This window comes from Lethenteron reissneri, chromosome 21 (genome assembly GCF_015708825.2).
Source record: "Lethenteron reissneri isolate LAM-NWPU_2019-01 chromosome 21, ASM1570882v1, whole genome shotgun sequence".
Lineage (NCBI taxonomy): Eukaryota > Metazoa > Chordata > Hyperoartia > Petromyzontiformes > Petromyzontidae > Lethenteron > Lethenteron reissneri.
This window is the reverse complement of record NC_083799.1, coordinates 7,919,704-7,938,746: the sequence shown is the minus strand read 5'-3', so window position 1 is coordinate 7,938,746 and position 19,043 is coordinate 7,919,704. Positions and strand designations below refer to the sequence as shown.

General features: G+C 39.8%; 1 protein-coding gene across 1 annotated transcript in view; it reads left to right on the top strand.

The window, feature by feature from the left end:
* Positions 1-19,043, top strand: part of LOC133345155 (protein TANC1-like) — a 106,105-nt gene that overhangs the window by 53,922 nt on the left and 33,140 nt on the right. Inside the window, 5 exon segments of the mRNA XM_061555673.1 lie at positions 246-394; positions 1,408-1,603; positions 4,164-4,769; positions 14,482-14,607; positions 18,106-18,138. Of these exon segments, the coding sequence (XP_061411657.1) occupies positions 246-394; positions 1,408-1,603; positions 4,164-4,769; positions 14,482-14,607; positions 18,106-18,138 (1,110 nt within the window).

Below are 19,043 nucleotides of genomic sequence, written 5' to 3'. Positions count from 1 at the left end.
GCCTGTTGTTTGTAATCGAAACGTCGTATTTTACTATTATTTAATTAAATTTCTTTACCGAAAGAACCAAAGAGTTATTCCTGCAGTCACGGAAGCTTCGAATCCAGTTATGTAATGTTTTGCGTTTTGTATTTGAATGCATGATGGTTTGTTTTGTCAGTGTATGGCTATGTCCTGGGCTATTATAATGGTGCCATTCCTTTCGTGTAGCTGACCATTTTGTGTATGCGCCAACTGGCTCACAGGCTCTACGAAGGCACTTGGCCCAGCTCCTTGCAGCGATGAAACTGCACATGCCCTGATGACACGCTTGGGCTTCCTCCTGGGAGACAGGGTCCTCACCTCCAATTCTGGCTCTTTACAGCTGCACACTGATGACAGAAGGAACCAAAAGGTCTGCTGCTGGGCAGATCCACTGCCTTTACTGTTCTTTTCCAGTTGTTGAGTATCACCAAAGTAAAGTTACTTTTTTTCTCATTTTACAAAAGAGCTATTGTATTTCACATTTACATTCTGTCGTGTACAACTTTTCAGTAAAGTGCAATGTTGCATATTCAACCATCCCATGTCCACAGTGACCAATCAAGTGCTAACACCCAGTGTAGTATTGTGCATTGTGACCATAATTTCTATAAATATTCACAAATCAAACCACCTCCCATCCACTTATACCTTATTCCCTAGAAAGTCAGATATGTGACGCAATGTATGTTGCTGGAGAGTGTCTTTCACATGTTAAGATGGCTTCTGTTTTATCCATATCTATGACTGTTTAAATGCACTTCTCGCTCATAAGTTATGGTCATGTGCCATTTCTTAGTTAAGAGGTGCATGAGTTGTGCTCTCTGTGAACACACGGACTACTCATGTTATATTACATGTTTTGTAAACCATCAGAATTCATGTGATTGCACTCCATTGTAAAATTGGCCGGTTTAACTATGTATATGTGTATGTCCTTTGTGACAAGTATCATCCATGAGACGGAGGTTAGGGTTCGTCATTATTTGACCTCAGGATACAGTAATCGCATTGGAGTGAATGTATAAAGTATAAAATAAAGCCTCTGTCGTTTCTTCTTTGCCGAATGGATATTGGGGAGGAGTGGCACTACCAGATGCAAGGGTTACATGGAACACAGTTCAGTGTCATTATGTGGACTTGGCAAAATAGAATACCAGGTGTGGCCAGTAATGTCAATCTGTGTAGCATAGCATACATACACTGTATAAGTGCATTACCAGTCACACTTGACATGGGGAATTGGACAAATCTGTTGAAGGTCAGAGTCATATTTCCTAGCAATTTATTTAGCCACGAATAAAAGCTGGCCGACATGTGCATGGGAAAAAAATGTAGATATTTGTAGATGTACTTTTTACATATGTTTCCTATTTTTTTCACTAGCTGTGTGCAATGGAGCAGGGAATCAGCCCTTCTTCCACATTGACCAGCAGCTCGGCTTCTCCGCACACTTCAAGCCCGTGCTCCACACTCGCTGGGCCATCCACCAGGGGCGGCCCCCCCCTCACACGCTCCTGTCCCTACGGCCTCGTCCCCACTCCCAGCTCTACTCTTGAGAGCAAGGACAGCGGAATCATTGGTAAGACGCTCCACATCACCAGGGGCTACTCACATTTCAACACGCAGCAGCACTACTGGTAAGGCAGGCAGTAGCTGGTCTTGCCTCTCCAAACTTGTGGCCACAGAAAGCCATCATGGCTGCATGAGCCCCATTTACTATTTTTATATTGGTTTTGTTTTTGCAGGTGCAGCATAGCGTCATCTACAGCCATTGTCAATCTACATTGATGTACCGCAGACATGAATGCAATATATCTGACCAGTTCAGTGTATGACGGTGCCTGACTCACAAAGAGAAGAAGATCACAATTACAAATCTCTGTTGATTCAGGACCTAATATTTATTGTAATACAAGATATCAGTGGTTATCTTATTCTAACAAAATGTTCCCTGCTATGAGTTGTATTTCCTCCACTAGCACAGAAACACCATAGTAGATGGTGGGTGCCACTCAAATGAGCTTTGAGTGTGGACAATGCGAAGTAAAAATGTATCAAATGATCGATTCATTTGATTCTAAATCTCATGCTACGTGTATCGAATCATATATAAGAATCGATGTTTTTCTATTTGTATATGTTGTACATGATAGGTTCACTCGATCCCTGAAGCCAATACATTCACCATAATGTCAAAAATTTAATTGGTTCACGAATCAAATCATGACTGGATCACAACATTTTATTGAATGATGGAGGGAGTTTATTGTTACGCGTTTATGAACACACATTATCACATCAGCGATGGAAACCTTTCTATCACTGACAGATTTGGCTGTAATTTATTCTGGGTGGGTACCACTCAGTAAAAACATTGCTTGCAACTCGCAGTGTAGGTAAATTATATCTGTGACATGTCTATGTGATTACAACGCATTGTAGAGCAGTGGTTCTCAACCAGGGGTATGCATATCCCTGGGGGTATGTGGCAATGTCCCAGGGGTACGTGAGGTGATTTATAAATGTGAAATGTTATCATACATGAGTCATTGGTGAATACTCATGTATGAATCTGCCAATATAAAATAACTACGATAACATTTGTATCCATTTGGTAACCTCGAATAATATAAAAAAGACCTTTCTTTCATTGATCGTAAACAATGTTGTTTCCAAGATTAACCAGCGAGCGCGAACAAATTACATCATTCATGCACTGCGTCCTTTGAATAATTGCAGTTACTAGCTCGTTAGGATTCCTCACAAAATGGACAATTGGTCAAATTATTGATGTTCATTATTCATTCATACATTTATTTCTCAGAAACATGTTGGGTCAGGCAAGGGGTGCTCAGTTAAAACAAAATTCAGCAAGTGGCACAGTACCCAAAAAAGGTTGCAATCCATTGTTATAGATATTTTATTGTAGATACAAAATTTTGCAATATTTTAGATACTCACAAAAACTAAAACTGGAGCATTATAAGTTTCATGGCTTTTACAAATGGTCACCAACAAAAGTAACATTAGTTTAAGAACATATAGGAAATGGATAGGTGGAGTAGTGGCAAACCCAGAGACCTGGGTTCGATTCCTAGCCATGGCCAACATCAGTGGCGATGTGATAACTGAACCTGTCCTGCCCCCCTCCTACAACCCCTTCACCAACCCGCACTGACCAGTGTGATGAAACGGTAAAATATCTCCCATGACCAACATGGTGTGTGGAGGCCTTGATCCAACAGTGGATTGACAAAAGAGGCTGTAAGTTAACTATATAAATTAACTATGGGAAGTCATAATGGAATTTGAAAGCAATTTTGTGGTGATGTAGAGCAGTGTGAAAAAGGTTTTAACTCAAATGGTCCATATTAAATGCAGCACTAATTGATAAAACGGTTGAAATGGTTATATAAGCTACTTGTAAGGGTATTGATGAGGGACTGTGTGCAAATGGTATAGAGTAGGCTACCTTGATTAATGGGACAATGAGGACTGATTAAACAAAGATTAAATTAGATCCTGTTATACCTATTAAGTGTATTAAGCTGTATGCAAATAATAGCGTGTGAAGTGAAGGGGGGGGGGGGCAGAGAGTGCGTATTCAACACGTCCTCTGGTCCTAGGTCTGGAAAGCATGATAAGATGTTTGCACGGCCAGCACTCATTGGTTTAAGTGTGTTGGTCACTGCTTGCTGCGGCAGCCTTTTTGCCAGATTGCTTGCTGATAACAAACAGGATACAGTGGTATATCGGCAACGGTGTGTGTTGGTAACTGTTGAAGTGTGCAAAACAAGTTTTTTAAGCCAGTTTTTTCCATTCAAAATCTTACAGATAATGTGTTCGAATGTACGAATCTTACGTTTATTTTAGTGGAGTTTTAGTTAGAAATATGTATTGATTTGTTACATTGTATGATTATTCACGTTTTAGTTAATAATAATGATACACGAATGACATAGGCACAAATTAAGTTCAGCTTTATATTTAATTAAATTTGGCAGTACGGATTGTTATAAATTCCAAGCTGGATCTTCTTACCTTACCAACAGCAAGCCTTGTGCCTTTTAAATGCTCATGAAAAATATATGACTTGCTTGAAAAGTGTCTCCTGTCTGCAATTGTTTCCTGTGGGGCAGCTACAATTACAAGGTCTAGTGCTTACATGGAGCGCGGTGGCTGCAGCTTGGATCAGATTGAGGAGAGCAGCCCACCAGACGACCCGTCCGACAGCAGTCGACCTGAAGAGCTCAACGAGGCCTCCTGCCATATCCCAGCAGAGCCCTCTCACCGATGTGCTTTTCTTGGGGACCATTTTAAGCGTTCTGCCACCCAACTGGAGCCATATGAGATTGATTCATTTACAGGCGATCGTTCTGATGGGTGCTCTGATCAAGCAGGCTTATCTCAGATACTTGGCTTCTCGGGCCGACGGAATGATCAGCACATTAACCGTCGTTTGGTCCTCTCCAAACAACGGGATCCATATCTGGGAGACCACGCCCGTTGCTACACACTCCATGGATCCTCCTTCACTTCCCTGGACGCGTCTGTGTTGGCGGATCGTCCGCCAATGGCCCCTACGCGTGCGCTCCGGGTGTACGGGATGCCGGGTGCGGACGAGCTGCATTCCAGTGCATCCTTTAGCCTGAGCCGCAGCACGGAAAGGGGTTTGGACATCTTCCCGTCGCATTCTACCTACTCCATCCCCACCTACCTGACACCTCGGCCCAACTCGGTGGCAGGTACGAGCCAAAATCTCAAATAATGTGGTGGACACGCTGCCCAACACTAAACAATGGGACGGTCTGTCATGAGATTAAGGGTAAAGTTGAGTGATCGAGTATTTCCTCTTTTGGTCTTCATCAGCACACACTGACGAAACGTATCTTGCAACGTTGATAATTCTTCTGATAAAAGGAAAAGGTAAATAATAAATGTTAAACAAATTATACAGTTTTTTGGTTCTTTCGGTAAAGTCACGTAGGTATGGATTCCTGCAGTCACGAAAGCTTTAAATCAAGATTAAATTATAGAGTTGTTGATACTATGTCGTGTTTACACTGCGGCTTCCAACATCCCATGCAAACACCCCACCACCCATTCTTGTTTAACTATTAATGGTCGCGTTCAACACATTGTGGCATAATCTGTGTATTGCCTGAATTCCTCGTTTATGAATACGGAAGTTGTTGATATGATAAGATACTGAATAGAGCTACGTTCGACTTTAACATAACTTTCTCTATTGAGATAGTTCATGTGTATTCGTTTGAGTAACTGAAAAAAAACAGGAAAAGGCAATAAACTTACGATGTAAAATATGTATAACTGACTTTCAACACCACAGGGAAACGATATAATTTGTCACTATATTAATAATAATTAAAATTATTGTATCATTGAAAAAATATATAAATTGAGTTTCAGTATAAATTTTGTTCAGGAATGAAAATTCAGTACAGTACTACAAATGCCATCCTACGACTTTAGTTACGTGAAATTTATAAAACCAGAGTATAAATTATAATGTGTTCATGTGGAGCTGATGACCTTTGTAATTTATAAATATACGTGATGCATTGTGCAGCAAATGCAAATCGTAACTGTGGTTAGGGAGTGAAATAATGAAATAATTGTTTTCCATTGGCTACGCTGAGAGTTAGTATTGTAACAGCAAGTCATTGGGTGCTGGGAATTGATTACCATCTACAGTAAAAGCACCAACTGCTGCTATGTTAAGCAAGACCGGTTAAAGGGCACGTTTCATTTCGAAGCTTTACATCCTGGGTGTAGTGTGCGATGCGGTAGCCTGGGATGAATTTCAGCTTGACACTGGTAAGTGGAGTGTATTTATGAAAACAGTGTACGGGACAGGCATTGTATCCGTCAAAAAAAGGTTATACTCTGTGTTAAAATAGGTTACATGCAGTGGTGTAATGTCAGAAAAGTTTTACGTGGTCGTGTTTGCTGTCAGACCTGTTGGGTTTGAAAAGCTGCCAGGGCGGTAAGATGGACAAACAGTGTGCCTCTGCGTATGTAGAAATGTTCAATACATAGCAGCACGGATTGAAGAGGGGACAGGAACTTTGGACCTCGGAAAGGGTTGGGTGACAGGTGCAGCTCATGATTTTTTTTGATTATTAACAAAGTGGAGGTTGTCAGTGTACACAGTAAAAACCCTCAGGGACTTTGCATTGGCCATATGCAGTGCGCACTTGACTTGCATCATACAAGAGAATTTGTATTGAATTCTTGAAGTGGCAATTTATACAGTATTGACAGTGTGTGTTGAGGTTATCTGACATTTTGACAAACCAAATCTAACTTTGATTTAAAAGTAATTAGAAAGTAGCAGTGTATTTGAAAAAAAGGTGATATAAATATATACACTATTCTATATATAACACCTTTATGATAATGTGTGTATTATTACGTTTGTGAAAACATAGTGTAAAATATGAACACTTGTTTTCTTTTACTCTTCTGTATTGCATTATAGACCGAGCCCCACTGTTTTTAAACAATGATTGAACAAATGTATTATACAGTCTAACGAACTCCTTCAGAAACTAAATAAATTACAATAAAAACAAATATACATTATTTACCAAAATACTTACCTGGATAATCTTGTCCTGTACGTACGTACACAGTGTAGATTATTTGAAACACCATAGCTTATGTAGTAAATAATATTTTTTTTATATTCAATGCTCTAACCAGTGTACTTTGGGGAAACTTGAGAACTAATGATCTAATCGAGGCTTTTCGGCCATTGGCTGCGAAGAAATCGCGGTGGTGGGGGTGTCACACCAACTGACATTCGTCAGGGGCCATGGCCACATGGTGGCTCTCCAGCCCTGTCGCGTTGAGCCAGTGCCTCATGGGCAACAGGAATGTCTCCTGAGGAACAAAACTAGCAGCAGTAGCAGCGTGTTCTGCCTAAGTGTTGAGCATCGACTGCTGGCTCTGGTAACACCATGCCTTGGCAGGACAGGAACCAGCGCTTCTTGGGCAGTCCCATATTTTGAGGTTACAAAACATTTGTTCCAGGAATTGAAAGATGACACAAACGGGATCTGGAGCATATGTGGAACATGTGTACAGCAGCATTTAATGGGAGGGTGATTAAAATATGATACTGTCTTAACTTTGAGGGATTTATCTTCTTGGTTCTTTCGGTAAAGTCACGTAGAAGGGAAATAATAAATAAAACATAATAAAATACAATTCTCACGACGTTTCGGCCACAACGCAAGCAGCCGTCCTCAGGTGAAGAACAGGTCTGTCGGAAAGACAGCATCTGACGCTGTCTTTCCGTCTGACGCTGTCTTTCCGTCTGACGCTGTCTTTCCGACAGACCTGTTCTTCACCTGAGGACAGCTGCTTGCGTTGTGGCCGAAACGTCGTGAGAATTGTATTTTATTATGTTTTATTTTTATTATTTTATTATTTCCCTTCTACGTGACTTTACCGAAAGAACCAAGAAGATGAATCCCTGCAGTCACGAAAGCTTTATCTCGAAATTTTGAGGATTTTTCAAATTGGTGGATTCGGTAAACACTATTGACTGGCAAGTTTTGTCATTTAGAATTCTGACAGGAGTAAATCAAACAGACAAAGCACCCTTGTAGGCATGTAAAGTGAAAGCAATCTATACTCCTTGGTTCTTTCGGTAAAGTCACGTAGGTATATATATATTATACCTACGTGACTTCACCAAAAGAACCAAAGAGTATGGATTCCTGCAGTCACGAATGCTTCAAATCTAGATTGAAAGGAATCTGTTTATAAACAGGGACTGCTTCAGTAATCAGTTAAACGGCAAGCATCGAGTAATGTAATATATGAGAGCTTCTTTATAAGTGAGGCAAACCCATTAATCTAACAATGTTTTCTATAACATTTTTACCAAAGTTATGTGTCTGGGGAAAGTTCATTTGGTTAGGTTTTGTTTTTTCTTTGGATCTTGATTTAGGTAAATCTCCAAATCTGACATTACATATGTCTCCGTCTCATCCCACGCCTCCAGAGATCATCTGTTATTTTGAAAGAGTCCTGTCGTGGAATACATATTTACAACAGTACAGCTTATGGTCACAGCCGATGGCCATGAAAATAACAACAGGGACAGTATTATTCTATTTCCAGGCATTCCTATGGTTGTGTAGTGATTTAATAACATTCAAACTCATGCTAATACTGTACATATTTGATTCCTGTGTCTATTTTTTACAAATATTTTATTTTTTATGCAGAAATATAATACAGTACTTAAGTATTTTTCTGAATTTTGAATTGATGGAATACTGCCACAGTGTGATTGTTAGCACATGAGACTTGGAATCCAGAGGTCGCCGGTTAAGTTTGACCACCTGTTGTGGAAACAATAGTACATCAAGGTTCATAAATTAGCAAATTGCTGTGGGATAAAGTGTGGGTATTCCCATCCCTTTCAAAATGTCTAATCAGTGTGGAAGAGTAGGCCAAATTCCCTTCAAAGGGCTTTCTAGACTCTGTCTAAGGGAGTCCCTTCTGCCACTAGTGGCATGAGCAAGCAATTTCAGGGCTGCACCTTTAATATTACAAAGTGATACAATTATATTGTAAATTGAACGTTTTAGATCATGCCTTTGACATGGATGACTACAGAATTGTATCTTGGTTCTCAAAGAAAACTACGTATTTTTTTAAAAACCTAGCAAACCAGCCTAGTAAGGGAGCTCCATTTTTGTTAGGGATCCAACCGTATAAAGAACTCGGCACAGAAATATGAAAAAGCACAAACGACCAACACGTTATAATAGTCGTGCGCACTTAACACTCAACCACCCACGTTCTGATGCATGCGAATACACCCACTCACACAGATTTGTAGCATGTAATCTGCACACGTGCTTACACCACAACGCTTGTAACACTTGCGTGGTAATTGTGCTGCAGTGCAGCGTGAACATTAATTTTTATAGTAAATACATTTTAAAATGTAATTTCATATCCAATTATGTTCTCGCTCTAGAGATGTGGGCATTTGTACTGGTGAATTGTGGCAAGTCTCAACGGTTGGAGACGTTTTTGTGATTTTTTTTTACGTTTCTATAGATTGATGGACAACACAGATAATCATAACATTTTCTGATTATAACAATCAGTAGCCGATCAGTTTGATAAAAAAAATCTGTGCCATTCGGCAATAAACAGTGCGTGAACTACATCTTCCTTTTGGGCTAAACACTATATATATCTAATTTTCAAGGAGAATATGTTTTATAAAGATGAAGCCACTCCAGCAGGTTTTTATACACTTTTGAATGGCATGAAATATTAATGAAAATGGATTTTGTTCAGGCCTTTACATTATTCACGTTTGCCAATGTTTGCACAAATTTGTTCCAAACTCTCAAGATCAGAAGGTGATATTTGATTCACGCATGCTTGCTGTTATGCTTGCGCAAGTGGATATTGTATTCCCACTTATCCTGAGAGATACTCTGTGACTCTTGCCATTTTGTAAAGTTTTTTTTAGCACATCTCTCACCCCCTTCACACACTGCCCACTTCCAATCCCCCAAGCGTACTTCGCAGCCAAACTGTCATGAGCATGCTGTTGTGGTGCTGTATATGAATAGTCTTTCATGGAGAAAACAGTGTGTATACAAGCATTTATGTAATTGTATGAAAGACGTAAGAAATATTGTAGTTACTGTGTGTATACTTCATTCATGCACACCCAAATTGTTAAGTAATGAAGTCATAAGTGACTAAGATAAAGTTAATTGTTTTATCTGTAAGCCAGGACTACATTCCTTGTGCATGGAGCTGAGGCCAATTTCAAGGTTCAATCTGAATATGCTGTCTTGGCAAAAAATGCAAACAGTGGTTTATGGTGAAAACGGTTGTGTGGCTCAAGAGGAAATGTAATTTTAGGTGAAATATGCACATGTATTTAACTAATCTAAACCTGGATAAATGTCACGGAAAATGTTTAATGTTTTAAAAGCCGGAGATATAGCACAAAATTTGTTTTTAGACTTTCCATGCATATGCATTAACTTTCTTTAAAGTACATTGAACATCCATGGACAATGAAACACTTTTCCATGACCCTCTTATCCATGCATCCTCTCATACATCGGTCCATATTATTCCATGGCAACTCATGATCCTCGGGTAATTATTCCTAATGTTTGACATTGTGCAAAATGCGTGTCACCTCGAAGTGGTCTTTGTGAATGCTAAATTCGTCATAGTCATCTGTATTTGTGAAAAAGATAATTATGTGGATGATGAAAATGCCAACAGTGGTTCTTCTGCTGTTGGTGTCGCTGTTGCTGTTGACGACGCCGATAGTAATGATGATGTGACATCATGCTGTTACTACTGATGATGATTGCGATGCTAAACATCACCGCGCTGTTGTTGGGAATGACTGAGTCTCAAGATTATTTTTCTGGGGGTCCAGATCTGGAATGTTTAGCCAATTACATTTTATTAAGTGTTTTTCACGTGGGAGGAAACCAGGAAAAACCCACACAATACAGAGCAATACAATTTAAAGGTCCCTACAGAGAAGTTGCAGTGCCCACTTGCTGAACTGCCATTTCCTCGCCATCAGATTTTGGGAGTTTAATGAATTGAGTGTCATTGATCAATCCTGTCTAGCTGCTTTCCGCGTGGTGCGCCTGGTCGCTTTGCACGTGGATGACGCCTGTGATAGTGGCAGCCAGAGGAGAGGAGATAGACTCCACCTGAGAGGCCAATTGCCACAGACAAAGAGCAACGAGATCAGCTCATGTGTAGCAGGAAATATATGGATTGTGGCATCACAGGATTGTGAAGGATGGTGATAGCACTGGGAGGCCTTCATTCAGCAAGGGATATACATTGATGAAGAGATGAATATGATGATTGACGATACCATTTTTGTCACGGTCTCGTTACTGCTGATGCTGCTGCCACAGCCGTGAGGTTCAGCATGCTGCACGACATCACCACACAAGACCTCTGATGGATCCGTGAATATTTTACGACAGGAATCACCTGGAACAGATCACCAGTGGGTGCTTTGTGCATCCTATTGTCCCTGAATGTTGCACATGAGGGAGTCTTATGGACAAAATAATCTGGTCATCTGCATTTCGCCACAATTTAGTGGATTAGAGGAGTTATTTTGATAGGTATTAGGACGAGAGCTTTTCTCTCCATTTCCCCCACTCCAGTGTGGATAGGAGTTCCATATTACATTCAATATGAATATTAATTTCATAGATAACATCCGTATTTATCAGTAAAATGATTATCTTATTATTTCATAACTGTATGTTATTTAAAAAATACGAATTATGTCACCATACCACCATACACTAACATGTAATAGAATGCAGTGGAGTGGTGGTGCAGTTGGTTCGCCTTCTCTATAAGTCCAGCGACCTGAGTTCCATTCCCAGCCACATAACATCAGTGGTGAGTGATATCTGAACTAGTCCTGGTACCCCCACCTTTACCAACCTACACTGACCGATGTAAAGTATGGTCAAAGTAGCCCCCCGCATGACCACTGCAATGTGGGGAGGCCTCCATAGATTGACAATGGGCTGCAAATTATAAGGAATCTTAAAAATTATCTGTTTCAACAATTACACATACAAGGGGTGGGGGTTGAGCAGAGGTGGGACAAAGTCATTGTTATGCAAGTCCAAGTCGAGTCTGAAGTCATCAAATTCATGACTCGAGTCTGACTCGAGTCCAAGTCACATGACTCGAGTCCACACCTCAGAGGTGGGACAAAGTCATTGTTATGCAAGTCCAAGTCGAGTCTGAAGTCATCAAATTCATGACTCGAGTCTGACTCGAGTCCAAGTCACATGACTCGAGTCCACACCTCTGGGGTTGAGCAACTTAACTGCAGCACAGTGTATTTTTCATTGAAGTACATTGTATTTTTCATTGGTCTTCTGCTTCCATCAATCGGTTGCTTTGTTTAAAAAAATGATGAGCACCCGCTGAGCTGCAATACTGTACTCGACAGTATCTGTTTCACAAAGGGAACATCGGTTTAAACCAGCCCAAACAACAAAATTGAAGACAACGACATATAATATACATGCTGTTCTCTGATTCTTATTTTTGGTGAACATTTCATAAAAGAGTAGATATTTCTTAGTGGCCTGTTGTATCACAGTGACCTTTTGAATTCCCCTCGCCTCAGCACCAACCAGCTCTCAAGTTTGTGAAGTCTGTCGTTTCACAATGCCTGTGTGGTGTCAGCTAGGGAGTGTGGTAATGCGTAATGGCATTTTTGAAGGTACTCTTTTGTTTTTTTCGGTAAAGTCACGTAGGTATTTTTGAAGGTTTTACACCCCGACTTTCCATATATCTTTGAATGTCGATGCCACTACCACATAATTGAATGCAAGGGAATTGTAATCTTGAAGAAAACTTATTTTTGCGTAAAATCGTACAGTTGAGAATTTCACAGCTCCTCCTGCAGTTCATATGAAAAATGGCTTCCTCTGGTTTGACGGGGTCATGTGGCATAAATAGAAGAATACATTTTTTAAATAAAAGCTTTCATGCCATCGGAAATTGTACTATAATTTTAAGTTGTACCTCGTTCTTTTTGTGCAACAGACGAAAGTGGAATAAATCTGACGTGTCAGAACAAACACGATGTTGAGCAGTTTACATACAATTCTTCAACCCTTAGTGTCAATCTGAGAAGAGCCACCAAATGACCGCTTCTGGAATGTCATTTTAGTTATGGGACTCCTGAGTGTTGGCTAAATGGCTAAATTACGTACGTTACACGAGAGCTGCCAAGTTGATGTACTGTAGGAAGTCTTCGAGCATTTAAACTCCGCCTGCCTCTATAGCTCCCCCCTACCTTCCTATTTTTTTTAGCCTCGCGATTTCCCCTTCCCCCCCTCCCCACATCTACCCAGAAACTCAACTTCCTTCTTTTGAGCAAGGGGTGGGGGTGGAAGAGATCTCTGGACACAAAGCTTGTTACTGCTTGTACACAGGCAGGCAAAATGTCTACAGGGTCGCCAGATAATTGTGGCTGGCACAGGAAGTTGGATTTTTGAAAGAAACATGAGCTGCAACTTTGTGAGCCTTTTGTCTTATTACAGTAACGTGAGAATTTGTATGCAAGCGTCCCTTGTTTGACACATGGCTTACCCTCTCAGCATGAAGCATGTAAGTCATGTGGTGATGTCATCTGGTGGATATTGCTTTCTGGGTCTTCCCTGGGACTTGGAAGTAACTTGGGTAAGCTGGACTCTTGCGTGTTTGCGGTCAGCGATGCTTTGTGCGGTCTTGTTGTGCTGAAATCCTTCTTTGGTTGACGGCGAGCAAGTAGGACGCGGTCATCTGTGCAGACAGATTTGTTTGTGTTTTAGTTCCCCTGAAGCATGGTACAGTTAAACTCGGTGCCGCCGTACGTGGCAGCTGCAAACCCTTTAGCACTCGGTGTGGTCTCGGTCTTGGCGTGAGGTGGAACCACAGCTGAGCGAACTATTTTTAGGGAGCGGGAAGGAACGATAGAGATGGAAGCGTGGTGTGTAAAAAGTAAAATGTTTGGGCATGTTCAGTGGGTGCTACGTGTAGCTCAAGTGTTGTTTTCCGCTCGCGATTGTGTACTAGAAAAAAAATATTGTTATTAACTGCTTCGCATGAATACGATGCCATTGAAGAATGGACCATTTGGTGGAAGGGACATTTATGGATCAGGTTTTAGTGGAACAGTGATGTCCGTGGTCAAATTGTAATTACAATGTTCATGAAAATGTTAGCTTCGAGAGGGGTGACCTTTAGACTTCAGAGAAGCTGGTAGCTTTCATACAGTTGTGTGGCAGTTATAAATGTGTAAAGCCTCTACAACTTTACTGGAAAGTAATTATTTAAGTAAAAATTTATTTTCATATTTTCTCATTCAAGTATAATCCTGGACAAATCTTGGCATAACTTATTTTATACTCTATATTGTAGTACTGTACTTAAAAAAATGTACTCCACATGGTGAATAGCATGAAGTTAGTATGCAACACAGTTTTGAACTAGGTGTAAAACATTCGGTGATGAAAATAGTGTATCGCCTAAAATGTGGAAATGCAGCATCACATAAAAATCCATGCAGATATTTTTGCCAAGTTGATGTGTTCAGGTGGTATTATCTTGTTCCCATCGTTGCTAGGAACATATATACATAGATACCATATTTACAAAAAAAACTGGCATTAGATTATATTAACGTGCAGCAGCTCTATAAAATCAATATCCTTTAGAAAATGACACTGAGATAATCTTCATTTCTACAGAGCACAACATTTATATTTGGATTTTTGCTCAATGAGCCGTGGTTTGCAACTTCCCCTTTTTCAAACTTTGGCGTTTTATTTCCCCTACATGAGAAGTGTTCACCACTTGGTAAGGGGCCCTTGTCTGTGCTGCCAGCCACAAGCTCTGCGCGGCTGGAGGACCTGAGCTTCCTGGATGAGCAGCGTGGAGTTCCCCTCCGCACATCTATGAGGATGCCACGGCAGCATCTGGCGCCTGGCCGCCCGCAGCCTGACCACAGAGGTGAGTGGCTGGAATAATTCTGCCCCTTTGCTTTATTGCTAATGTCTTGTTTGCCAGGCTCTGCTACATTATTATTCGCAGACTTAGTTCCACTGCACTGATGTTTGCAAAGCCATATTCAGCCACTGTAGCCATATGGCATTTATGGAATTTCTGCCTAATGCAGTGCTTAAAAGAACACATTGTTAGTGTTATCAGTACTTCTGTCTATCAACATATATGTTATGTATAGTTTGGTTGTAGATATGAAGGTAGGTCAGTTGTGACGAAAAGTCATCTTCAGATTACAATACTGCATATCGTTATCCATGCTGTGTTTGCACAAACTATCGCTAAAGTTGATATTTTAGAAGATGTCTTTTCCCAATCCCTTCTGTGTGCATCATGGTAATAAGCGTTCATATGCACTGGCACAGCTGGGTGATGAGAGGATGTATGTGGGACTATTTTTGGTTTGTTCAGGGAGAGACTGCCGCCTCTGAATTCTTGTCATTCTGCCAAAACATTGTAACGTCCTCGTCCACCTTGTGCTTTACTTTGCCAGGAGTTTTGCACAAAAAATATATATGTGTAGCCTGGAGCATATTTACAAAGGTATTGTAATCTCTTTCTAGGTATCTGATTGAACTGTCATACTTGTCAGGAGCTTACTCGTAATTTAGTTAAGTTTACAGGTTTTTTTTTTACTATTAGGTACTTGGATCAACTGTTAACCCATTGTTGTTGGTGTAGGCCCAATACCTAAGTCATGACTTGGGGTTTCCTTAATAGGTGTGCATCATCATGTCAACTGTGAACATGATTTTCAAAAGTGAAACACGATGTTTAGGATATTACAGTGGGCGAGTGTGGAGTTGAACATTTTTAAGTTTCGTTAATACATTTTTAAAATACCTTTACCCGTGCCAATGTATTTAATGTGTTGTTAGTTGCGTTTAAATTCTTTGTGGAAACTATTAAACACATTATTGGGGGAATCATGGCGATACCAGCTTGTTTATGTTCCATTGCTAGTTTTCAGAGAACGTATTGGACAGTGTAAACAAATGAAGTCATTATGACTGAAGATATATTTAATTACAGTAAATTAAATTAATGAGAACAATCACTGGCAGTATAAACACTTGTAAGTAGCATGTTTTGGAAGAGATATCATCTTGTAGCTACACACTAATGTGATGGAATGTTAGGAGAAAATGCAAGCAAAAGGAACACGTATTTTACATCGTAATTATCTCAGTTAATCACATTTGAGCTGGTAATGAGATTGACGTGTGCATAGCAATCAGAAGTTAAACAGACAGCAACATTCCTGTACATAACTTTGTTGCACACTTAAAATGTTGGCCACGTTACAACTTCGCTGTTCCTCTATGAGATCTCTTTTACCAGTGGCAAAATATAGTAGTAGGTTTTTACCCTTTTAAACTGGTACAAAACTGACACCTTTATTCAAGGCATCATGTTTGCAATAACCACAACACAAGTAGTCAAACAAGCAAACAAAAAGAAGCAACTCTGATAATGATAATAATATGCACTGTCCTTGAAGTTGATTGGTCCACACCCGAGACGGCTTTCATTAGAGCCTAGTCCCCATTGGTGTTGGACCAGATGACACCAGAAGGCGTACAACTCAAACACAGTGCAATATCAGAGTATTGAGAGCTCGGGGTAAGCATTTACACTATGAGAGGCCTAACACCCACACCCACTCCTCTTGCCTGCATGCTTGACCGAGAGAGATCACCCAAACTTGGCAGGGTATCTAGGAATGGAAATGCGGCTGTGATGCCTAATAATATAACACACAGTGTTTCGCTTTGTATATAATAGATAAGGGAAAATTGGGAACATGTCAGTATATTTACAAAAGCTGAGCTATCTTTTGTCCATTAAAAAGAGGATTAATCCAGTTTAACACGTAGGCTTTATACATGATACATCTTAATGCTATTGCACATACCTAAAATCCACCATGCTTGAATGTTTGCCTTTTCATTGCCTTGCCAAAATATCAAAACAGTCGGCCAATCATATCACTGTTGCACATGCAATAAGAAACATTTTGAGGGGAGTTTGAACAAAGTTGTGTTGTAAGTACACACCTAACTTTCATTCCAGTGTTACAGCCCATGATGAACAAAGCGACTTGGACAAAAAACTTTGTTGTCAGCAAAAATGTTTTCGGAAAAGTTTCTCCCCCTATATGTGTAGACTGGCTGTTGGAACCAACAAGCAAACATTCCGGGAACATTATTTTATTAGCTATTGTTGAGAATACTCTTTGGTTCTTTCGGTAAAGTCACGTAGGTAGAAAAATATAACAAAATAAAAATAATATATCGCGACATTTCGATCGCAACACAAGTGGTCGTCCTCAGGCGGAAAAAATAACCCAGGAGTGGAACTGCTGAACCAGCGAGAGAGCTGTTACAACAAGGTTATATATGTGGCGATGGGCCACATATATAACTTTACAAGAACCAAAGAGTATGGATTCTTGCAGTCACGAAAGCTTCAAATCATATTGTTGAGAATATAAAATAATTACATAGTTTTTCCTTGACAAAAGAATACAATTAGCAGTAGATAAGAAAAAAAATTAGTGTTTGTACCACATCGTATTTTCTTTAACATTAGGGAGTATAATTGGGTATAACTAAATAATTGGGATTTCTGTCATGGATTCTGTAATATATGCTCTTCTTTTCAATGTACGACTATAATTTGGGGCCCAATTTATTTTTATGAAATACATTTTATATATCAAAAATACCATAATGAAAATAAATATAAATCAAAAAGATAACCTAGTTTGTTGAAAGTGCTATGAATAAAAAATGTACTTCAATGTGCGTTTGAAACAAAAGATCTCTTCAACGTTTGCATTGAGAAATAAGAGCCGTGTTATGAATTATTTAACCAGATCGGGCTTTCAGCGCGCAGAGCTGAGCCGCACAGAGCTGAACCACGCAGTGGCAGGACCTCACGCGTGGCAGGTGGCACGGGTGCTGACGGATGCGCCCAGAATAAAAGCTTGTTTTACAAATCATGAGCACCACAAAGCAACCAAATGCTGAGCTCAGATTGGAAACTCGGCCCACTTGTGTTGCATATGCCATCCTGAAAAACAAACGACTTGTTAAAATATCAGGCACTGTTAAGAGGCATAGAATGTTAACTGCTTGCTCAAAAATAAATATAAATACATATTTTATTCACAATTCCAATTCTGTGGGAATGTATATCTTAGAATATGTTTTTGTAAATAATATTGTTCTACAATAAACTGCTTACATTTCACATAAACACAATGTGCTTGACTGATCTATTATATACTACATATGTACTGTTTCTCTTATTTTTCAAACCCTATCTACAAATTCTGACTCATAATACTTACTGTTCTCCTGTTTTTTATTTGTTGTTTTCATTTTGACAATGTTCTGTTAATTCTCCTTGCATGGCTACATCTACCCTGCATTCTGCCTATAGCTCCCAGAGTGCAGTCCTGGCTAAACCACTCAAGTAAGTGCTGCTCTCTCTTTCCATTCCTCTTACATGTCTGTGTAATTTCAAGAACAAAGTGGGTAATTCGTTTCAGAATTGTGTTGTGTTTTAATCTACTTCAAAATACATATATGTATTTGTGGCACGGACTGTTTGTACCAACCTATAGCCGACAACAGCAATTCTGGCACATCAGCATCTATTTGAATAAATTAGACGTTGATTTGGAGCTTTCGTGACTGCAGGAATTACTCTTTGGTTCTTTCGGTAAAGTCACGTAGAAATAAAAATTAATGAAATAACAGCATACGACGTTTTGATTGCAACACAAGCAATCATCATCAGGTACGAATGAATGAGAAAACAAACCTAGTAATCTTATAAATATAATGCAATACAACACAAAGAGTCGGCTAACATAACAGTCAACACCCTACCTGGTTGATTACATTCTCCCAAAGATTGCTAAATTTGAGAGAGAGACAAAACAGACACGGAGACACATAGATAGACACATAAGCAAAGAGAGATAACACAGAGACACAGAGAGAGACACATGCATAGGAACACAGATAAACAATCAACCAGGTAGGGTGTTGACTGTTATGTTAGTTGATTCTCTGTGTTGTATTGCATTATATTCCTAAGTTTACTAGGCTTGTTTTTATCATTCATTCGTACCTGATGATTATTGCTTGTGTTGCAATCGAAACGTCGTATGCTGTTATTTAATTTATTTTTCTTTCTACGTGCCTTTACCGAAAGAACCAAAGAGTAATTCCTGCAGTCACGAAAGCTCCAAATTAAGTTTGAACCACCTCCTCGGCGAGGATTTAAGTTTGTTTTCTCTCTTTGTGTGTCTCTGTGTTGTCTCTCTCTGCTTGTGTGTCTGTCTTTGTGTCTCCGTGTCTGTGTTTTGTTTC